This window comes from Thermobia domestica, chromosome 8, assembly GCF_964235325.1.
Source record: "Thermobia domestica chromosome 8, izTheDome1.hap1.1, whole genome shotgun sequence".
Classification (NCBI taxonomy): Eukaryota; Metazoa; Arthropoda; class Insecta; order Zygentoma; family Lepismatidae; genus Thermobia; species Thermobia domestica.
Window position 1 is genome coordinate 206,234,675 of NC_137461.1, and position 25,601 is coordinate 206,260,275.

The window sequence follows — 25,601 nt, forward strand, 5'->3', positions numbered from 1 at the left end:
ACAGTAAAAAAGTTTAACACAGAGGAAGCTGTAATTCAGTTACCCAATGTCAATTTAAAAGAAATAGTTAAGAATTGCTCACAAAAAGGAAGACCTTTTCAGAGAAGGATGCATGAAATGTTTTTGATTTGCAACGAGAAGTGAATTTTTTTTTTTTTTTTTTTAATGTAACTGCAAAGAATATGACAGGAAAACACGATAAAAACCAATGGTGACTGGGACATAGCATGACACTTATACAAAATGAAGGGTGAAAAATACTGTACATTAAATTAACATGTTTCGAATACTTAGGTAATAGAATTAATGCAGAACACTAGTTAAGAGTAGCGATACGAAAGGGCCAATACCTTTTGAAAGAAGCGTATTTTACGGATTCCTGAACAAGAGTTTTACTTAAAAAAATAAAAAAATAAAATAAAAATAAAGAAGGTTAGTTATCCTGTCTGAAGCAAAATCTTAAACACTACAATAAAACCAGCTACGGAAAAGTGATTATAAACGTTCCTAACAAAATAAGAGAAAGAACAATGGAAATGATCTGGCTAGAATGGAAATGAAATAATTCGAACACGTATAGGAAAGTAAACAATATTCCGAGATATTAAAAGTACGAAAACGAACTAATTGGACATGATTTTAGTGTTTTTCATTCGGGACGCGGAAGGAGGAAAACGGGGCAAAAGAAAACATTGCAGCTGAGGCATGTATTAAAAGTGGATAATTTCCATGTTAGAGAGATCATCAGGGAACCGTAGCCTATGGAAAATTTCTTGCTCTGCAAGTGACCTTCCAGTGATAGCAGTATACTGGATGATTATGTTAATAGCACAGAAAAAAGCAGATCAACCCTTTTTTTTAAGCCACATTAAAATTTGTCAGGTTAAACTCTATTTAGGAAAAGAAAAAATCAGACAATATATACAAAGACAATAGCAAGGGAAACAACTAAAGTGACTTCTTAACGGAAACAATCATACTGCCACTTCATGTCTAAATTCAATTTACTTAATCCTGATTGAATTAAGTAATATGAACATTTTCTTTCTGAACAAAAACCATGCTCTCTTCGCACTCTACACGAAACTTCTTTCGCACCAGGAAAGTACTAATTCGAAGTTGCTGATATAAGAAATAGTACTACAGGATAAGTCGATTATAAAACTTAGCTTAACTTTGTAAAATTATCATTAGCGTCGAACTGAAGTACTCTCCGGATATTTAGTAATTGCTACTAACAAATACTTTTCTCGTTCCAAATATAAATAGTTTGTAATTTCTGTGAAGTTATTTTGTTTGTTCCTGTGTTTTAGACGCACATAATAGAAACATATGTTACTAATACAGGGTTACTAATGTACTTCAAATCTGCGTATAAACGTAAAGTAGAAAGAAGACAATGAACAACCCACAACCTAGTAATTTACACAATGAAGGATTAAACAAACAAACAAAACAAAACAAAACAAAAAAAAAAAAAAATCATTCAGGAGAATTTAAGGTAAAACAATCTTAGTCGACTTTAAACATCAACTTTTTCCCTTTCTCTCTCTCTCTCTCTGTCCTTTACTTCATAACTCTATCTACAGTATAATTCACAGTCAGACAAGCAGGAAACACGTGCATAACCGAACATATTTGTAGTTGGACTTCGACCAACTTTCCTTTTAAAGAAAACTTTCTACACATTTTTATAAGCCAAATGGGATTAAATACTTACGTTCATAAAACTACAAACAATGCATCTAAAATTACACTAAAATCTGAAAACAACTACCCACTGACTGAATTACGATTTCCTTTACACTGTAATATGAATAGATACTAGTTCTGCCATACATTACGTATACACCAGGTGTTCAACGAATGTTACGTTTTCTTTATATCGTATTCTAAGACAATCGTTTATGTAAACCGTGAAAAGGAACTAAAATAAACAAAATTTAAATATCCTGGTGCTACAACCCATACAAGAACTTAACAGGTACTAACCGGTACACATTCAACTGGATAGTGCATAAACTCACAACATCATTATTCCTTGCATTGAAAAGTTAGATATTTCTTTTAGTATTTCATGCTGGCATCAATTAAGATATTGCTGGGTTTCTAGACTGAAGTTTATTTCCTCTAAACTTTAAACAGCTTCCAAAATGATTTAAGATGCTAGTCAACATTGAAAATTATATTTGCCTCCAGAATTAAACACGCGCAAATGCACTAAAGCATGCACTCTAGCCATTTGGCAACAAAGGAGTACATGAATAAGAACGATTTCTTGCAAAAACTTTGAACCAACTGGCATGTCTTATACAGCTTTCATAAATAACATTTATCTCCATTCCTGATGGAAATTCAAAGGTACCTTACGTCCCTTGCCTTCAAAACAAAATCACTGTTCTTCCAGCCTAACAGAGGTCGGCTCTCATGCCAGCCAACCCCAGGTTCATTCAGTACACCACGGCAACTAGACGCTATGAGCTGAGAGGGATCTAAAGAAAATGCTCGTCTGTACATCGTACAAAATTGACCTTATTGATTATGTAGTGTAAAACTTCCTCTGGCCATGATTTCATTCATACTTATTGGTCCCCAAAATATCTCCCGGACAAACAGACAGGATATACATACCGGGTATATCAAAATCCGGGGCCATAGGCACACTCCGTTATGAATACAGATGCGAAAAAATAGGAAGAGATTAAAGATGTTAGAAAAATGTAGTTTTCAATCTAAAATGGCGATTTTTTTTTTTTTTCACCAGCTGTTTAAGCTCCACAATGGTAAATCGACCTATCTTAAATGAGAAAGCAACGTTGCCCTTCAGTACATTGTTCCCTTGGGCCGTCATTATACCAACAATACAGTACTGTTGGGAAACGGATTTGAGGTATTCTAGGTTCCCTCACACAACAAACTACAAGTCTGCGTGTCATTTATGCGTTATTTCACGTTCCGTTCAAATAGCCTGATAAACTGGAAATGTTGCTTTTTCACTTATCAGAGTATGACTTACCAGTGTGACGCTCAAACAGCTTAACGCGATTGGAACAATTCCATCAACTTAGATTGAAAATCACCCATTTCCAACAACTTTTCTTTCCATTTTGTTGTATCTTTACTATTAACAGAGTTGGCCTATGGCCCCGGATTTTGGTACACCAAATATACAGAAGTTTTTATAAGCCAACCTCCTTAAAAATGATAAAAGTAGCTCACTTTGAAGTTTATTATTCAAATGCATTTTTTACTAAATTATATTTAAATTAACCTTTCAATATATACCGACACTCCTGAAGGTCACTGTTAAATCTAGTAACTTCTAAATGTTTTCTGAATGACAAGGAAAAACAAAAAGAAGTGATCCGTTTCACATTGTGAAACTATACTAGAATTCAAACTATAGGGATTCAATAATGAAATCGGAGGTCATATTTATCACTTCTGGTGTTTTTGCTTAAAGGGGACCAACCAGAACTGAAACTGATAGTTGTAGCTGAATTCTACAACTTCCGGTTTTTCTACCACGATAAGGGAGATAGAACCTATTCTTACTACACTCAAAAAAAAAAAAAAAAAAAAAGCTTCTCGCTATCTACTACTGTTTTTCTTTATGCTGATCAATACTGAAACCGGAAATCACAATTTCTACCACTTCCAGTAAATGAATTATTTCAGTTTAACAACGTCTCACGATTATGTCATTTCAGCTAAGGGAGACAATGATTAACCCTCGGACTACCAACGGGGGGAAGGGTGTACTTTGTGCCCCCTCAGTATATTTATTTTGTAATTCTTCTATCGTTTCTCTAAAATTGTAAGAAAATATGTTATTGCGCTCCATGTTTAGCTAAAGTGTATACCTTACAGTACTTTAAATTGAATATTACTGTGTCTCATAAAATTTGCCACTTTAAGTTGGTGAGCACAAAGTACCCCCCCCCCCCCGCCCCTTCGTTGGTAGGAGATGTGACTGATATTTAGAAGTGTCTCTCTTAGATGGAACATAATAAATAGCTGTTAGTCTTATCCTGTGTACTGCTTATTTTAGTCTCTATAGATTTTTGAGAGAGTTTCTAATTTGTTTCTTTTGCGAGATATATTGAATCTTAACAGGTGGGTACAAAATGAACTCCCTTGGTAATCCGCGTTACAAAAAATACAAGTAGTACGAGGGTTAAAGCAAGTGAATGATGATGGAAGAACTAGTGGAATGAAAAGTGGGAGGAAACGGAAGTACCCCGAGAAAAGCCACGAACACGATGTTGTCCACCACAAACTCACTTATCCGGTGATCGAACCAGCGACCCTACGCACTAGAGGTAAGCACTCTATCACTGAGCCACCCCCCCCCCCTTCCAGTTTGAATCGCAGGATGGGCGTAGAGATAAAAGAAACTATTCTTGGAATGCTGAATCTATACCAAAAATCTATTCCTCGCCATCTCTTACCATTTTTTACTCTGGTTGTAATTTCTACCACTTCCGATTTTAGTTGGGGACAAAGGTGGAAGTGATGCCTATTCCTGGAACGATGACATCCATTTCAAAAACCTGCTTCTCGCTATTACTGTTTTCGTTTTACGATGACCAGCGTTGAAACTGAAGTGGTTTATTTCTAGAGAGAAGATGAAATATACTCTTGGGACACTGAATCCTATCAACAGAGAGACAGACAGATAAGACTTCCCCTGCTTATGCATAGCATAGTTTGAAAGCCAAACAAACTAAAGTAATGTGGTAGGTCTCTAAAGGGTAAATCGTAATGTGTCCTTTCTCTGAGGAATGTAAAGTGTAACTTCATTGTTTTAAATGGAATGAGGAGGTAGTAGAGGGAATCTCGATTGGGAATTTATTTCATATTTTATACATTGTAGAAAACTTTTTTAAAAGATCTAATAAATAGAAAGGCAGCTCAAAATAAAGCAAGTTATTGTTAAGTCTTATGATTCTATGCTAATTGCAAACACTACATTTTAAAAAATACCCTGATTAATTGTACTTTAAAGAAGACTGTAACAACCGTGATATTAACAACTAATTTAACGTATAGAACACAGTATACATTTAATACGATACTAACCTTATGTGCTCAGCAGTGATAAATAATTTTACTCTTAAAATTATCATCAATATTTCTGGCGAAAATCTTGAACGCCCTTCATCTGAATGGCTTAAGATAAATTCTAATGATGATGGTTATTCACGTTTTATACACAGCACTTCGGTGGCGTTCAATTAATTTAAAATTTGATTTATCACAGTTCTTCGAACGGTAATAAGACAATCTGAAGGAATGTAATATATATATTTTCTGTATATTTTATACAGCGCTTACCTCCGGTGCATGGGGTCCTTGGTTCGATCCCTGGTCAAGTCAGTCTGCGGTGGACAACATCATGTCCATGGGCTTTCTTGAGGTACTCTAATTTTGTCCCACACTCTCATTGTACCGATTCTCCCATATCATTCACTTGCCTTAATCACCCTTCTCCCTCAGCCAAAATAACATAATCGTGGGACGTTAAACTGAAACATTATATTTCATTTCAGTTGAATGTTGTTTGGTCAAGAAAATCTTAAACAAACGCAAAGAATTGAAGGGTACATGATGCGGCTACTAATGACCACTACTAAGTTGTTCGGCCATTCGTGGCAAATAAACATTTTTTGACTAGCGATTTGCAGACTAAAGTCACTTACTGCTGACTTCAGTTCTGATACTACCTGCAGGCAGAGGAAAAGTCATGAATGCGCGTAACGGTCGTTTACGCTTCCCCTCGATGAAATTTGTCGAAAACTAAAGTCAAAAACTTACTGAATAGGGCGCATATTATGTGGAGCAAGATCTAGCAGTGAATCTTGAGACACTCACAATACATACAAGAAATTAAAATTGCGTTAACGCCATCATACTAACTCATAGTCATAATTTTGGAAAATAACGCCTCTTGAAAATCACATTCTAGAGGAAAGATGCAGAAGGAATCATTAGAGATTCTGACAAAGCAACCCATCTACATATTTTCCCGAGTGAATTGTGTATGGAAAACCTTAGCCAGAGAGATCAGTCAAAGAAAGATCAACTAATGGCACTTAACCATTACACACTATCATCGGATTTGAAACCTCGCAAAACATTCATCTTATTGATTATAAAAATACACAAGTACATTCTTGTAGCTTCGTAAAGAATTTCACATTTCTCTCCAACCACTTAAACAGCAAAATACGATCGAACTTAATTTACTTACCATTGGCATCTTTCGTAACTGGTAATTTTTCCAATTGTATAATTGGTCCCTTAACATCTAGTGGAGAATGTCGACGCTTATTTCCCTTCGTAACAGACAGGGGTTTAGGAGTATCTTGTTGTTTTACCAAACCTAATGGAGTATTTTCATCTGCTTCCATCTTCTCTACATCAGGTTGGACTATATCAAATTTACCTACAGAATATTAAAGATTATTTTCAGTAGAATAAGTTTGTAACCACTCTCACCCTAAATGCACACTATCTAGCTTTTGAGAATGTCATTTCGTAATCAAAGTATAAAAAAAGGAAGAGAAGAAATAACCACAATGTCATTCTTTCGGTGTTATGAAAAAAAAAAAAAAAATGGCAAGTTTCAGTGCAAATAGATTTACTATTTTTACTTTTACTTTGTTTAATTTATTTATTTACTTGCTTCGTAGTGCGCTTTAATTGTTTTGTGCTCACAAATATTCACTTAACGCATTACTTACCATACACAACTTCATTATTAAAAAATTGTAAGATATTCCAACTTAAAAAGACATGGCATTCCGATATCTCACGGAATAATTTATTTAAGTTTCGGAAAACCCGAAAGCTTGAAGCGTCCTGTTCATTTACAACAGCATATGGATACTGTACTATAGTATACTGAAACTAACGGAATCTTATAACAAGCAAACAAACAAACAAACGTTAAAATACAACAGTAAATAAGGGACCTATTGCGAAACTTATTTCATCCCGCACAATGGTTTGGAATGAGATATGCATGGTCCTAGTGTCCAAATTTTAAATCAATGTAACCACCTCCTGCAAAAGGCTAAGGTGTTTCTCAAAAATATGTTGACACGCTCAGGAATTTTAATGAACATTTTACTTAGTTTATGTTCTGATTCCTCATAATTCCTTCCACTTTCAAAGATTTCGGTTCTCCTTCTTGAAGCCTTGTTTACAGAGGATAAAAATAGGAAACGAACACCGAGGAAATATAAGAGTGAACTCGTCGAGGTAGGCAGGTGCAAATACACCTTGCCAATTGCTTCTGGTTACACGTCAAACGGCAGTGTGGCATGGTGTATTTGCACTGCTCTACCCCGGCAAGTCCATTTCTTTATAATTCTTTGATGTTTTTATTTTTACTCCTATCTCTATCCTCCGTGAGCAAGATCAAAGTGAAAAGAGCCTAATTCTTGGAAGTATAAGTACTTTTCAGAAATCAATAAGAATTTAAAGTAAGAGAAATTATTGTTCCGCAAAAAGGTTACTATACTAAAGCAATTTGAGGAAAGAATCACAACACTCTTCCGACAGCTGTTGCAAAGACGTACTGCACAATTAATCAAAATTTTGATGGTAAAATTGAAAAAAAAAAAAAAAAAAAAATGCTTTGACATAATGAAAATCATATCGAAGTCTCCTTAAATAAATAACAAAAATATTACCTAGTTAACAGCAATGTTTCTTTAATTTATTTTGCATTGGTTACTTCACTTACTTGTTTTTACGAAATTTTGCCAAGTCATCTTATATTATAGGAAAATGTAATAGCTTTCATTACGAAAAATAACAACTTACCAAACTTTCGCTTCTTCGCTACTGGTCCAATAGGATAATCAAACGACAATCGTTTCCTTCGAGATTTAATATCTTCTAGATCTCTGGGGCGAATTTCCTTCCTATGCTTCTCTCTATGTACTACTTCTTTTTTCTGGATGTCAATGACTTCGATATATTCCTCTCCTTCCTCGGTTGGGAACTTTGAAAAATTTTTACCCAACTTACTAGGGTAATCTTTCAGCCTGGATAAAATAGAAGGTTCTAGTCTCCTATCAGGCAACTTCGTATTATCTGCATCGTGAGTTGCTGGCCTCACAGGAAGAAGAGTTTTTATTGTTTTTTCCTCTTTTACTGGAACACAATCTATTTTTCTCTCCGGTTTGTCTTCCATTTTTATTTGTTCAATTACTGAATGTTTCAACGTATGTTTTTCATCTGATGAATGTGAGGAGGATAATTCATGCGGGGTTTCTTCTTTGCCATCATACTCAGTAACTTCTTCCTTCACTTTGGCTACCGGCAATGACTGTTTCTTTCTTTCTGGGCTTTGATGAGTTTTAGCTGCTGCAGCTTTCTTTGCTTCAAATCTGTTGATTCTTTCCAAGAAAGATGTTTTTGGTTTAGGGAGAATATCCTCCAAGGATTCTCCTATCGTACGAGCGTAAGCTAAATCGGCTACATTTGGTGCCGATCCTACGAATTTGTTATACTCCGGGTGATAGTGTTTTATGTGCATCTGAAGAAAGAAAGAAAAATGTAAAACTATCACAGTCCCATCATAATATTTGTAATTAACATTACATACTATATTATGTACTTAATAATTATAAAATAACGTTGACTCTTTTAATAACATTTCGTCCAACAAATCAATTTATTTATTGTCCATCTGACACAGTGATAAAAGGATGTGACAATGTTTATATTATATTTAGAACTAACAGATATTCCAAGGGAATCTTTATAAACTAACATTTTGCATAGTTATTCATATTACCATTCATAAGTGACAACTATAGAATGTGTAACCATTTCTAGATTTATTACAACAACTTTCCCATTTTAGTATTCAAAAGTTTCTTCATTACTGAATGTTATACCTGTGTATCATGATTATAACTTACTATGTTGAGGCTATCCTATTAGTTCATTGGAAGTAAACTTGTCATATCAGCTTTTCCAGAAACAACATTAAAAAAACAGTGTACCCGAATAGCTGGTATGCTTTTGGTGCGTGTGGCTTCAGACTTAACTTTCGTTAGGACACAGAACTTTTAGTGTTAACTCAATATTGGAATTATCTGAGTTGAGAGGTGTTAACCACACATCCACTACCCAAAACGTAGTCTAGCTGGCTACACTTCTCCGTGGATTTCAAAGCCATACATATTCCATTATTTAAAGAGCTAAATGGTTCCACCAGTGATGTCGCCAAAAGAGAACGCAGAGGGTAATTCAAATACTTTAAATCAGGGATGCAAATAAGCAACAAAATGTTACTCGCCCAAGAAAAAAGCTACTAGCCCACATCCCAGTCTATACAGTTTGAAATAAATAATAGTGACTCGCCTGCACCGATGAACCACTCGCCCCGGGCAAGTGGTTATTTGCATCCCTGCTTTAAATACATCGGGCATCGAGGAATATATCATTTGAAAGGGGTTGCGGAAAAAAATAACGTGGTACAATTTTTGAGTCGCTTGGTGGGATAATGGCAGATCAAAGTCAGGGTGCACAATGGGCGTTGCCACTCCTGTAACTCCTCAACGACTGAAACTGTCTGGAAACTATGTAACACGTTCTAAATAGGATTCGACGAAGAACATTTCGAGCAAAACCAAAGCCATCTCTCCACGAATTCACGTTGAGCACACAGAGGACAGTTCAAAAATTCCAAATGTTAACAGGGATCGCGTAATACCTCGCTGAGGAAGTCTTCTAAAACGAACCAACTTACAACTAAACCGGATCACTATGTTACCTGTGTTCGAAATGACAGGGGATCAAATGTTGAAAAGAACTCTTCTGAAGAGACGTAGAAGCACTGACGAGAAGATAAAATGGTGATATGGTAATGTTTTGGATGTCGGTTTTACTCGCTGTACGTTGCAAATCCAATCCTCTACCGTGTCTCAAAAATCTGATCTGATTTGAATTTCTGCATCCTTTCAGCAGCGGGTCTATATGAGACGTGGACCTACAGCTTAACCTGGGATCCGAACCACATGAGCTCCTGCCGGGAATCGAAATCGGATCTCCCACATCAAAGGTGCGTACGCTAATCTCTTAACCAAGAGGAAGCTTCCCCCTCCCCCAAAAAAAAGACACAACATGTGTTACGGTAAACGTTCTCTTGCTGTGGAAGATGTAATAAAGTGATATCACTCTATTGTGCAATGTAAAACATGCTCCATTAAAATCGATCATTTGGTATTAAAGTTATTAATTTTTGCACCCATTCTATACATATATCGTTATCGGCTTCACTTAAATAAATGCAAAATTGATTATACAGTATGGAAAAAAAAAAAGAGTATTTAAACAAAACAAAATTTTTCTGTTTTACGTCCCATGGTTCTATCTTGTAGACTAAAGAAGACGGATGATTAATGAATGTGAATGTAGTGAAAGAACTCGTGAAATGAGAATGTGAAAGGAAATTGAGAACCCGAGAAAACCTACGGACTTTATGTTGTATATCACACTCATAGGTCTGGGATCGAACCAGGGGCCCCTTCCAACACAGACGAGCGCTCTATCACTAAGCTACACGTCTCCTGATTACAAAGTCTGTAAATCCATCTGCAACTGCTAATCGTACTGCTAGTGGTTATGAAATTAAAATTGACCGTGAAGCATCAGCAAGTTATGCTGTGAATACAGGTAAGTTACACAAGAATTTCTGAAGTCTACATGCCAGCAAGAGTTCTACAAATTATTAATACTTGTAAGGGTACCATCATCTTTGCTGCTTCCAATCCTAGAAGTCTAAGAAGCTTGTAATAACGCTTGCTGAAGTTTCAGAGAACACACTGCCAGCAAAGTAGAAATGTGCGCATGTTATTAATCACATCAGTTCAACTAAGAACATGTGTTAGAATATTATACATCCTGAAAAGCTTGAATCCTTCCGTTGTTAAGTATTTCTCCACCTCATTATGACAAGGTTGTTGCTACAAAGGAGAAAGATAGTACAGACGAACATTTTTTAACTTCCATTCCATTCACTTTTGAATACAGTCATAAATGGATCACTGCGTGTCGTTTCCACTGCTTAAAACAGAAATTGATATAGGAAGACATATATATTCTCAACATTACATATATATATACAGGGTGTATCTTAATTAATGTAACAAACGTCGGGAGGTGATTCCTCACACCGAGATACGCAAAAAAAAAAAAAAAAAAAAAGTCCTATGAATGTATAGCATATTGTCAGTTAACGAAGGCTGAAAGCGTGGGATCAGTAAATTCGAAGCGGTAGATATCGAAAACCAATAAGATTAGAGATGGTGATCTAGAAAGTCTCAAGGTGGCGCTAGTGTTGAATATGTAGTTGCTCGGTCCACACACACAGAGAGAGTGCGGTCATTGTGCTGCGAGTGTTGAAAAGGACAAGGACAGTGTACGGTCGTGCAGATGGCAATGAGAATGAAATAGCGCGATTCTATTAGATGCATTTTCTTAACAGACGCCAACTATCATACAGGATGTTCGCAGTGATTTATTGAAGCGTGTGAAGGAGGGACAGTACTACCTGCCCTAGTAGATGCTGGTCGATCCCGTCGTGTACGAGCACCTGTTACAGACGAACGTATGTTAGAAGCTGTGGACAATGAGCCAGATACAAGTACGAGGAATCTTAGCCGTGAAACACCATGTTAGTCATATGAACGTGGGGCGTGAGTTACATGAAAATGCCTTGTACCCATACCATCTGCAAAGAGTACAAGGACTGATAGAAGCGAATTTTTAACCATGTGAAGCCTTCTGCCAGTGGTTCTTCAACAGACCACTACTACTATGCTGTTTCGGGCATCAGTACTATTCAGTGACGTGGGCACGTTTGGAAGGGATGGTACCGTCTACATGCACTATGGGCAGATGCACATCCCTACGGTACGGTTGTCACTCATTACAACACCAATTTGGACTCAATTTATCTGTAGTATACTCCATCACCAACTGATCGGCCCATAAATGCCACCCGGAAGACTGAATGGAGCACAGTATTTGACATTCCTGCAGGATACACTCCCTAATTTACTGGAAAATGTTTCCCTAGCGATTCGCTGCAATATCTGGTACATGCATGATCGAGCTCCTGCGCACTTCAGTTTGAACGCCCGCCAGTGGTTAAACAAGACGTTGGATCAGGCGTAGCAGTCCAGTGCACTGACCTGCCCGGTTTCCGAACCTAAATTCACTGGGCTTATATCTGTGGGGACACATTAAAAGTGTGGTGTATGGTACTCCTGTCAATGATATCAACAACTTGAAACAGCATATCCATAATACCTGTGCAACTGTTCACCATGACCCAGACATCTTCGAGTGGGTTAGCCAATCCATGATTCGGTGTTGTAATGCATGCATTACTATCCATGGCAGACTCTTTGAACATCTATGATGTGCCCAACGAACGTACGTTTGTCTCTCTCTCGGGGTCAAGAATCACCTCCCGACGTTTGTTACATTAAGTTACACTCTGTATATACAATTAAAAGAACTGAAGTACATCAAAGATAACTATTCACAAGTAACCTTAGTTCTTCTACCCCTATAAGAAAAAAAAAAAAAACCTTTGGAAGGGGCGTGAATAAGACTGTTAGTACAAAACATCATGCAAAATACTATTTCATGTCATCCCAGTACAACAATTTTAAAACACTCTAGGAAGAAAAGAACTCTATTCTCTAGATCGAGTATGAAATTTAGTTCAAATAATGCATTTCAATAAAACTTAAATAGGCATTACCTGCAACAAATTCTCTCTTCGGAAACTTTTCCCACAGCCCTCTTTCGGACAAGTTAAATTATTGGGATCCAACGGGTTAAGTAACGGTAAACCTGAAAGAAAATTAAAAAAAAAAAAAAAAAAAAAAAAAAAAATTATAAAACGCTGTTATAAAACGCTGCATTTTTTATCCTTTGTTAAAGTCAGATGATATATTACGTTACTTTTATTTTCTTTAAACTATTATTTTGTATAAATCGATCATCTCGTAACTAAAATAATGTATCTCACAGATATGTAACTGTATTGTTCGTAAATAGCATATTAGGAAAAATCAAAGTAACAAGAAACTTTTTAAAGATAAAACTGGGTAAAGAACATCAATCATTTACTTAAAAATGGAAGTAAATAAAACAACGTGTATCAATAAACACCTGGATGCAGCCGTAAGTAAATATAACAAAGTGTACCAACAAACACCTGGATGCAGCCGTCATATAAGTGAAGACTAAAGAAGATTGTTTACTTACTTTATTTTTAAGGGTAATGCTTTAACTAATGTAACTGTTTTACTTACACTTTTATTATTATTTTTAACCTTCCATTCTAGCACCAAAGCTATATGAGACATAGACTTAAAATTTAACACGAATGCTGTTACCAGAAATTAACTCGTCTCACGTTCCAAAAGCAAGAACCTTGCCATTCAGCTAAGAGGTAGGAGAATAACTAGTGACAGGAATAAGTGATGAAAGGCGGATAAACTGGTGATTTAATTTTTATCAGTATGAACTTAGTGCAGACTCGAAAATAACATATAAAAGCTCTACAGGTAAAAATCACATTCATCAAACAAAAATCGAAATTCAGTTTATATATAATTTCAATTCAGAGTGAATTTTGCGTTAAACAGACATTTTGATGTAAAATAATGTATACAAATACCCACGGTAGCCAACAAATCATAGCATAGTTTTTCTACAGCGCAATGTTAATTAATCTGAACCTCTTACAACACACTAGCTAAATACAAAGAAAATTTTACGTTTTAACTAACTGATTTAAGATTTATTTTCGTGTCAATGGCTTGAACAAACTTGGTTAGCTCAATTTTGCCGACTTCATGAGTGTAATACTAACTGAAATTCAGTCTGATTCTGTACATACTGTAATTATGGAGTCACCGGTTTCTTTTAATTATATATTAGACGTCAAATAAGATATTAATATTTCAGAGTGAACAAGAAGAATATATTGTTTTGCATCCTTCCGAAAAATAACCTGATGTCGGAAGGAAGCGATAATTATATAAATAATTATCAATATTATCAAATTTCAAATTTTAGAGCCGTATAATTTGTATGCATATTTTTATTTTAATAACTATATTACCAATGTTATCTCATCAAATGACATAGTAATTAATGCACTATTGTTGCAGAAATGTCTTTCGTACGTTCCTATATTTAGTATTTTACCCTACATTACACATTCGCCGGTTTAAGAAATTTCTGACTTCTTCAGTTAAAAACTTTCGTTCACGGCTATTCTCAAAATCTGCTGTACGCCATTAATTAATCCTGACACACTCACTGAGTTCTCGTATCTCAGTGAAGGACTTTGACTTGCAAATCTATAGATATATTCCCATGTTCTAAGAAACTTATACGTAATTGTACAGAGTTAGTTATCAATTATGTCTTTTGTCCATTTCACTGTTTTTAAATACTTTTGAGTTACCCTATGTATTCTGATCTACCTTCTTAGAAGTTAGTCTCACGAAATATACATAAAAACAGTTATAAACAGAATTTGCGTACTTGAGCTGTGTTAAACAGGCTAATTTTCGCTAACTCAATCAATTTTTATACATTTTTAACACTCACTCTCTCATTCATACATAAAAACACAAACATCTCTCTCTCTCTCTCTCTCTCTCTCTCTCTATATATATATATATATATATATATATATATATATATATATGTATGTATATATATATCTGAAAGAAAATAAAATGATCTGGAGATTATTTTCAGTCTAAGAGTATATTTGAGGTATTTTGTATAAGAAAATGATACAGCAAAAGAAACATACTAAAACATATTTGAACCAAAAATAAAAATTATTCGAAAGTATATGTAATTGTTTACTACTGAATTTGAAAGAATGAAAACACAACACATTAATCATCCTCGTATTTTACTACAAGAAAAAATAACGATACACTTAAAATCATATTTTTGAACTAAACTGGATCTCATTTGACAAGAATTATTGTATACTAAAGTACTTAATATCTTCTTTCTTTTCAGACAACCACAAATCTTTTCTGTATATAGGAGTATGAGATGGTATATCTTCACTTACTTCAAGCCTTGGTTATATAAAATGTAAGGACTATTTTAAAAATCACTAACGACATAAGCATTTTCAACTGCTAATATTTAGACTATAGCCTGTACTCTTGACCAAAGATTTGTAGTAAACAATAGAACATCAAAATAAAAAGAGCACGAGCACAAGAATATAATCATTTTTGACGGTGTATGGTGCAAATTTGAAATGAACAGGTTACAAATAGCCGATATATTATGTACTCAGTGCTATTATCTATAATTTTCTGAATTATTTATCTTATTACTCAAACACACTGAGCAAAATATTGTGTCATCCCTGTAAAACTTATCTAATAGAGGGTATAATCGTCTTTGGCCTGAATAACGCTTGGCTTCTGTTTGGAAGCGACTCCAAAACATATTACTGGTATGTCACATCGATGTGTATTCACTCGCTCATCAGTAGATCCTGTAGTTCCAGCAATGTCCGGGAATGTACATTTCTGTCTTTTACCCGATGATCCAAACAGTCATAAAAATTTTCAATTGGATTTAAATTCGGAGACTTTGAAGACCAGATCAGGTGCGACAGGTTACTTGTATATTCATCATGCCATGTACAAACACTTTGAGCCATATGAATATGGCAGCTATCGTCTTGTAAAATGGAGGCGCCCAAGGCATATTTACCATGAAAATGCTAATGACGACATTGGTCTTGGACGATATTCAAATGAACATACTAGTTCTTGTTTACATCATCTGTAGGAGTGGGAATAATAGTTCATAGTATTTTTTTTAAAAAAAATCCTAATCACCATCACATAACTTCTTGCAGCCTGAATCACACAGTACAGATGAAATGCTTCGTTGGAATTTCGATGCATTCGCCTGGCATCATTGGAATACGAACAAAACCGGGAGTGTGCAGGCAAGTCTATTATTTTGAATTCAGTATGGCGGATATTGAGCTCGAAAAAAAAAAAAAAAAAAAAAACACGAAGCATTATACCTTACGCTCGGATAATTAATCTAACCTAACCTATCCTACTTCATGAACCTAAATTAACTTAACCTGCTAATCTAACCAATACTACTTTGTTCTAACCTGAACTAACTTACTCTAATAACCTGATTTAACCTAACCTATCCTACCCTACCATACAGTAAAATTTAGTAACTTTTCCAGTGATAAGGAAAGTATGCATGCGTGTGAACAGCATGTCACGTGCAAAACGTAATCAGCACGCCAAACTGAGTTCAGGTACATACAGATGGTGATCAGAAAAAGGGAAACATCTGTAGTCGGCAACACGTCAGATGTATGAATTGGCAGTGGTGTCGTGGAACCAGCAGCGCCGGACCGCTGGTGGTGGTGTGTTAGGTCGGTCTCCATACTACGTCAGGCGCAGTAAAACAGCAGTGTCCAGTGGCTGCAGCAGACGGAGGTAGTGTAAGATGGGAGACCTGTCAGATTTTCAAAGAGGGCAAATTGTTGGTGCGCGGTTATGTGGAGTGAGTGTGACGGCAGTGGCTACTGTGTTAGGTGTGTCGCGTGGGACAGTGTCGAAGATGATGACGGCCTACACAACACACGGGAAAACCACATCGGGGAAGCGGAACAGTGGGCGGAAGAAAATCATGAGTGACAGGTCACGCCGGGTATTAAAGCCCATTGTCACGCAGAACCGTCGTGCCACTGCGGAGCAAGTGACGGAGGAACTCAATCAGCACCTCCCCCACCCTGTTTCGACAATCACAGTCCGCCGCGAATTACATGACATGAACTTACGGGGTCGTGTTGCACGGGCCAAACCGCTCATCAGGGACCATAACGCTTTCGCACGCCGCAAATGGTGTCGCGACCATGCAACTTGGGCCGTTGAGGACTGGAAACGTGTGATATATTCGGATGAGTCATTATTCACCCTATTCCCAACCACGGGCCGTGTTTATTTGTGGAGAACGCCCAAAGAAGCTTATGATCTCCAGTGTCTCCGCCCAACTGTGAAACATGGCGGCGGCTCGGTGATGCTGTGGGCTGCCATATCATGGTTTTCATTGGGTCCTGTGGTCACACTTAGCGGACGAATCACTGCCAACGATTATGTCGCAATTTTAGGAGACCACTTGCATCCTATGATCCGGATGTTGTTCCCGAACAATGACGCCATCTTCCAGGATGATAATGCACCCATTCACACAGCTGGCGTTGTTGCAGCGTGGTTTGAGGAACATCGGGATGAAGTTCAACACCTCCCCTGGCCCGCCCAATCCCCAGGGCGACGATTTCCACCTCCATCCTCTCTCACAGAACTGGCCGATGCCCTGCACGAGGAATGGTGTAAAATTTCACTTGCTACCACTCACGACCTCTATGCCTCCATCCCACGTCGCATCAAGGCTGTTCTGAAGGCGAAGGGTGGCCCGACACCATATTAATCTGGTAAGTTGCAATTTCGTTCAGGTGTTTCCATTCTTCTGATCACCATCTGTATATATTATGCCTAATTTCCATGCGCCCATCTGAGGTAGCCATCCCAAAATGGTGATTCGTCGGACTACACGTTCAGACTTCAGCCAAATAAAGACATGCACAGAGAAGTCTTCTCGTTCGTAGTACTTAACTTCTAATTCCATTGCACGGTATTCCCTTCGGAATCCTGTGAGGTTGACAACGATTTTGCTTGAGCAGTCGTGAAACTCGTTGGCGGTCCCTCTGGGTTATGATCATTTTGTGACACCAGTTCCTACGTCTTTTTTGGGTTTACATGACAGGGTCCCCACTTAACTTCGCGAGTACATATTCCCTGACTTTTCCAGGCTTTTTAGGTCACGATTTACAAATTTCCAGCTCTAAATATAATGTAAAAATACAACAATATTTTTCCTGACCAGGGAGTTCCTCATATGCTACGCATGTACGTACATATATATATAACTGGTGTGTGTAGGTAGTTTGCAAAACAAACTATTTTATTTTATAAAATATTGCACACCAAATAGGCAAAAAGGGAAATGGATTTTGATGATAAAAATCAGCACTTAAAATTCCCTGACTTTTCCAGGGCTTTTACGAGTAAGCTGAATTCTCTGACTTTTCTAGGGTCTCCTAATAGGTGGGAACCCTGCCTGAGCACTAGCCCATTCCTTATCGAGAATTCGACAGTCTGCTCTGATACACCAAAAATCGTGCAATTTCATTTACTGAGCGCTCATAGGCACATCTAAGCACAACGGTCCTTCTTTTTACCATTCGGTCACATCTTTGCTTCGGTCCATTTTGACGAGTTGTTACCAATTGGCATACCCACTGCAGTTAATTGGAATGAGCATACGTTATTAATGTTGGGTCATTTAGTCACGTGCTACCACAGGAACGCTATCGAAGAGGACCAATGCTATTTTACAGGGTGCGACTTTTTTTTCCGATGTCCTTATTTGCTTTATACTCTAATAAAGGGTACCACATTTTGTCCAAATTTCTCCGAACTGAATTTATTAATGTATTTTTTTTTATTTATTAACATAAAAGTTTTTTTTTTCTTTTTCAGCATATGTTTTGACCTACATATAACCTTGACCTGTCAGTACAATGTTTCTCAACTCTTACGATATTTACAGAGGCAGATAAGCTTCGTAATATTTTCGAGAATCACAGTATGATCTTGCACTTTAGTTGTCATACATCGCTAGCTCAGTTTAATATTACGGCAAAATAAGAAAATAAAAAATTAAGATAACTATAACTGACAACACTTTATACCTAATAAATAAAAGTAGAACTCAAGGAAATAATAGGAAGACAGGGGTACAGAAGCGAATATAATAAAACAAATTCTTTACCAGAAATCAGGAAAAACTCTAACACGGACACGTAGGTAAACTGTAGGTACTTTCGCAGTCGCCTCACTGTGTCAATGCTATACTATTTCTATCTGTTTTCTAATAAGCAATTTGGAACTAAAGAAAAATGTTAGGTGAATATATGTAGTCTCTCTCAAGATTAACGGAAAATACCTAATACTGAATAGGAAACTATTTGACATATATTAACTAACTCTATAGCCTATGGAACCCGGAGGTTCAATGCCGCGTTCACAAAAGCTCTCCACTGACTTCTATTCTTAGCTAACTGCATCCAGTTTCTACTTTGTATTCCAATCTCTGTGAGATCCATCTTAATATTGTCCTCTCATCTGCGCCTAGGTCTTCCTAATGGTCGTTTTCCGATTGGTCTTCCAGTCAAGACTTTGAAAGCGTTTCTACTTTCTTCCATTCTAGCTACATGACCCGCCCACCTAAGCCTCCTAGACTTGACGACCCTAACAATGTTGGGTAAACCATATAATTTGTGTAGTTCCTCGTTATAAAGTTTCCGCCATTCCCCATTCCCGTTCCTCTTGGGTCCGAATATTCGTCTCAGGATCTTGTTCTCAAATACTTTCAGTCTATGTTCTTCCCTCAGAGTAAGTGACTAGGTTTCGCAGCCATACAGAAAAACAGGCATGATTATCGTTTTGTATATTTTAAGCTTCAAATTCCTCGACAGAATTCGCGACAACAAGAGATTTTGAACCGAATAGTAACACGAATTCCCTGCTTTTAGTCGACATTTAATTTCTCCGTGAATATGATTTTCCTCTGTTAGTATTGATCCTAGATATTTCAAACTATCCACTTTATCAAAAGTATTATTTAATATTTTAACGCATCCATAATTTGCTGTATTCCGGTCCCGACGCACTTCCATGTATTTAGTTTTCTCTGCACTTACTTCTAAACTCATGTCCCTGCAAGCGTTTAATAAGATCTCTGCATTTCTTTTTATTGTTCTCCTATCATCCCCTATTAAATTTACATCATCAGCATATGCCATTACCTGGTGAATACCGTTGAACTCTAGGCCCTGGTTGCTATCTTTGATTTTCCTTATAGAGTATTCCAGAACGAAGTTAAATAATATTGGCGACAACGCATCTCCTTGTTTCAGACCATTTTCGACGTGAAAGCTTGTGTACAAGAATTTTCCTACCCGGACTTTACTTTGGAATTCATTTAAACATATCTTAATTAATCCAATTAGCTTTCTCGGTATTCCAAGTTCTGTAAGAACGTTGTATAATGTTTCTCTCCTAACCGAGTCGTACGCCTTTCTAAAATCAATAAATAGTTGATGTACCGGGGTATTGTATTTCCACTTTTTTTCGAGTATTTGGCGAATGGTAAAAATTTGGTCGATAGTTGATCGATTTCGTCCAAATCCGCACTAATAATCTCCAATAATTTCATTTGCGTATGGGGTCAATCTTGCTAATAGAATATTTGAAAGGATTTTATAGGATGTTGAAAAAAGAGAAATGCCTCGATAATTATTACAGTCAGTTTTGTCGCCTTTCTTGTGAATTGGAACAATGATTGATTCTTTCCACCCTTATGGCAATTCTTCCTTATTCCAGATAAGGAGAATGAGTTTGTGTATCTTGTTCCACAATTTTTCGCTTCCAACTAAAATTAACTCAGCCAGAATTTCATCTACACCCGGAGATTTGTGTTTCTTTAATTTCTTTATAGTGGTTTCTACTTCTATTCGGTTGGGTTCTGGAATATACGGTTCTGCGGTGTGTATCTCCTTTTCTACACGCACTAGTTTTTGGTTGCGTGTTAAGCAAATCGTCAAATAAATCTTTCCATCTATTTTAGATGCTATCCTGTCGGTGAGAACTGTACCGTCAGATTTCTTTAATATGTAAGCACGAGGTTGATAGCCTTTCTTAAATTCGTTGATTCCCTTATACATTTGAATCTATGTTTGAAAAGAAAGAAAAATCAAAATCAATTCATAACATAAAATTTCAGCTCAGAATAGAATTATTTATTCAACAACTAAAGTAGATATAACAATAAAAAAAAAAAAAAAAAAAAATTATAAAATACGTGACAGCACTGAGTATTAGCTGATACTGGTTCTGGTTCTGGTTAGTTACACTTCGGACGTGGAAATCAAATAAACACAATCACTAACAAATATCTGCTACATTTTGTTTTCTTTTCAAGATTAAGATTAAGGTTATTATTATTATTTCTTGAAATCCTAATTACAGATTTGAGAGCAAGACCACAGGTTATAATGGACATGTTAAGAGGTATACACATGCTTCAAAGGACAAGATGCTAACATGTCTTTACATAAACGTAAGTCGACCAATATTTATCAAACGAAGATGGCTTCTGAGACTTTCTTTTCTCTAAATGAACAAATTCTTAAAGAATACTGTTGATGGAACCCAACAACGGTTAGATCTAACAGCCACTGATGATTAACAGAATATATATTTTTCTAAAGTAATTCTCAATTTCGTTACGTTTCATTCGATGGATGAATTAAGAGTTTCGTGTCCCTTCAAGCAGCGGAGATATAAGGGTCACGGACCTACAGGTTAACTTGGAATCCGAACTGAATAAGCTCCCGACAAAAATCGAACCCACGTCTCCTCGCTGAAGATGCATACGCTACCAATACAGCCTCCATACGACATCGATGCAACGAATTACGAGAAGAATGAAGTTTAGACACTACGATGTTTTAACTATTATGTGGCCTATATTTAAGGTACTCTGAAACTTAAATGATAATCATAAAATTTAGAGTATTACGAAGAAACTAATTTTTGTAACAAAATCTTGTCCACAACCTTCAAACAAATGAAAATATCTCAGTAATAAATTCGTCCTATATTAAAATAATATTACAGAGTGAATTATTTCAAGAAATAAACGACCAAAACAGATAACAGATTATCCAATAATAAATTTTGAAGCTACAATATATTTTCATACATTTTCTTAAACATAAAACCATAATAATTTAAATCAGAGTATTAGATTAGGATTTAGATTTTTGGGCTCTCGGCATCTTATGGCCATTTAGCCTGTCACGTTTGAGGGATGACGTCCCTCGGCGAACACACTATCCGGGGAAAGGGAAGGAAGGAAGCATCCTGGGACCTATAAGTTAGGATACCATCCCGGCATTTGCCTGGTATGAATGAGGAAAATCCAGGAAAACCTCATTCAGGGCGGATGGCTTGAAAAAGCGTTTATACACTTTTTCGACCGAGTGTCCCACCGGGAATCAGAGTATTAGAAACATTGTAATATAATAAATCCATTGAGCTTTACGGTTCCTACATTTATTGACATTAGTATTCATGACCAAGTGTCTAATGTTTTTTTTTTTTCCCTCGTAGCCCCGGGTTTAATCTCCTATCTCTATTTACTTTACTGATAAAATCTCTTTACTATCTTGACAATGAAGTTATGTTACCTCAAAACTTGTTATTTAACTTTAACTACAAAAAACTAAAATGACATAATGCTCACATAATTCTGAAAAATTTCATGCCTGTATCAGTTCAAAATTCTTTCTTCGTAATTACAAGATATCCAGCACCAATATTACAAATAAACTCTTATAACTCAGCAAGTAGTAAGTGTATTTCAATATTTCAATGCTTAATATATATATATAATCAACAAGTTTTATGTTGATCAGTAAATCTTTACATGTAACCACGCGTTGCTCTACAAAGGTCCAAACGAAATTCGTATCTCACGCTGTTTTCAAGCATCTACGGTGTGATAGTTTCATAAGCACCAACAATCTTCAGACGCAAATCAATGAAATTCAGTACTGGAGTTCTGTAAACATTGTCGTTTGTGTATCCCCAAAGAAAAGAAAGAAAAGAATGGAGACAGACCAGGCGGTCTTGAAAGTCATGGTATGGGTACGCCAGTCCAATTCTACAATCACTGAACATTTTATTTCGGCGATCTCTTACGTCAGTTGCATAATGTTTATACGGCATAAGACTTATAGGTTGATAACCTAAAAACTAAAGTCGATTTCTTTTTCTTTTCTTTTCTTTTTTTTTTTTTTTTTTTTTTTTTTTTTTATTGGTAGTGCTGATGCTGGACATCATGTATTATTAACTGTAAAAAGGTTATTTTACAATAAAATGTATATTACAATGAAGATCCCTAAAACACCATTATTGTACTTAAATAACCATCAACAGCACAATCTTAAGACCAACTTCCTTTGCCAGTTACTATAGATACAAAACCAAGATTTGTGAAAATTACAGAAAATATTGACGATTTACTAGTATTTAAACATTATTATCCTTCCCATTTCCCTCTATATTCTTACGTTCTAGTTTATTCGAATATTACAATCTGTATTAAACATAGCTATAAAAATTTGTATTCTCTTTAAGTAGTTTTATGCTTTTTTAAAGCTAGAGAATAGATTTAGGGAACAAATAGCGTTTGCTGTTGAAGGTGATTAATGGCTGAACAGATGGCTATGTAGTTTGATTATGTGCACTAAGCACATCGACTCCTATATAACAGTTATTTCTGATATTTTGAAATGAAATGAAATTTTTAATTTTATGTTTCACAGTTATGATTGTGAAGCTAAATGAGCTGGATGATGAATGAAGGTGAAGAATAATGAAATAATAGAATAATACATGGAATGAGAATGTAGGATGAACCAGAACTCGGAAAAAACTCACGAACACGTTGCTCTCCACTGCAAACTCACTTGGATTAAGATCGATCTAGGAAGGTCCCTTAGCACCAGAAATGAGCGCTTTACCACTGTGCCACCATTTCTAACAGTTTATACCTCTTAAATCCATAAGTAACTCTAAATACCTCGTGATGGTGTGTAAACACTGAAAATTCTACACACCAAAGTTTGTGCTGTTTGGTTACATGAGGGCACTGTAGAGTAGATGCAGAAGGCAAAGAAAATCTTAATAATTTCGTTATTCCTCATCACTAAAAGAAAAAAAAAAAAAATTAAATGCCACGCTCATCAATTGCTTTTACTCAACTCCAACCACGAGTTACAGATTTCTGTAAATTCTATTCTAGGAATTTATCATAGTTAAATCCGGTCTAGAAATATTCTTATATTTATTACAAGACAATGGCACTTTACGAAAGTTGAACGTGGAACATTTTATATTAACTTCAATTTTTTTGTCGTCTATGAAATAGCACTTGCGGATTCCGACTACGAAATCCAACCATCCACTCTTCACCGGCACATTTGTGCTTCACCCATGAGTCTGGGCATAATTTCCCATTGGCTTTAGCGTAATCATAGGCAAACTGCCTCGCCTTCCGCATTGTTAGTCCATATCCCGTTTTTGCAGCATCAATTAAATACATTGCTAACACTGATTCTTCAGCAGCACTGAACACACACTTAAATCCAAATTGTTGTTCAAAATTAAACGAATTCTTATTTTCTGTAGATACAGATTTGTATTTCGTCACTTTCCGTTGTACGGCAGATTTTGAGACCTTAAAAGTGACTGCAGCTTCTCTCAATGACATTGTTCCTTTTACTACGGCCTCTACAGCATTCCCCATGGCTAAGCTTCTTTTCAAGCGTGCCTTTGCTCCACTTTTAAAATGTTCAGAATAATATTGCCTAGGCAATCTGGGTTTCTTTACTGAAACAAACAAAAAGAATCCCCTTAGCCTGTGAGAATTTTGTACACCGTCTTCAATGGCAGATTCATTATGAAGTTCTACCGTACAAGCAAAGTGACTAAAAGTTTTTATCTCATATTCTACTCAAAATTACTTTATCTCAAACTTTAAGGCCCCACACTAAAAAAGCGTGTAGTGTGTCCGTTAGATTTTGAAGATAACTCGTATTAATCAGCTGATATACCAGTGCAGTGTAAAAGATTTATCGTTTTTCATAAACAATCACCTTAATCACAAACCTGTTCCGGCTCCCTTTTCCTTTAATAAAATTGATTTTATAGTAGGTTCGTGAGTTTTCCTCCTTTAGTATAATTTCATCTCTAACATTACTTCGTTACTACTGAAAATAACACTTCATCGTACGTTTCATGCTTGAACTAATATTTCCTTCTGTATATCCACGTATTATATACTATACAAGTCAAACAGAAACCTGAATCTGCCTTACTACAAAAAATTGTTTTTTTCTTTGAAATTAAGTTACTTTTAAAATACAGTAGTCTCTCTAAAATTCGGCACTCGATAATGGGGCAGTCCGGATAACTCGGCCACACTTTGGTAGGGTGTAAACACTCCACGCAGACCCGTTCAAGATCATTGCTGGATTATTTTACTGAGATCTGTCAGGTAAATTACAGTACAGTGTATATTCATTAATTTTCGTTATCAAGTATAGTAAAGGCTCCATGCTTTCATAAAGTACATATTTTTCCTTTGTTTAAGGGTAATTGGACAGTTTATTCTCTGTTGTATTCTCAAGCAACCAATGCATACAAGTACAGTACTGTATTTTCTGAGAAAAAACACATTCTTTTTTTAACCCCATTCCCGATAACCCGGCATTTTCACAAACTCGGTCACTCTTTGGTCCACATTAGACCGAGTTTTCGAGACACTACTGTACTTTGAGGACA

General features: G+C 36.1%; 1 protein-coding gene across 8 annotated transcripts in view; it reads right to left on the minus strand.

The window, feature by feature from the left end:
- The window catches only part of LOC145693422 (uncharacterized), a 129,776-nt gene that overhangs the window by 49,435 nt on the left and 54,740 nt on the right, over positions 1–25,601 (minus strand). For all 8 annotated transcript variants that reach the window (XM_081769400.1, XM_081769398.1, XM_081769399.1 and 5 more), the window contains exons 8-10: positions 12,797–12,888; positions 7,834–8,551; positions 6,254–6,448 (exon numbers count right to left, since the gene is read on the minus strand). In XM_081769400.1, the coding sequence (XP_081625526.1) occupies positions 6,254–6,448; positions 7,834–8,551; positions 12,797–12,888 (1,005 nt within the window). The remainder of the gene's footprint in view (positions 1–6,253; positions 6,449–7,833; positions 8,552–12,796; positions 12,889–25,601) is intronic.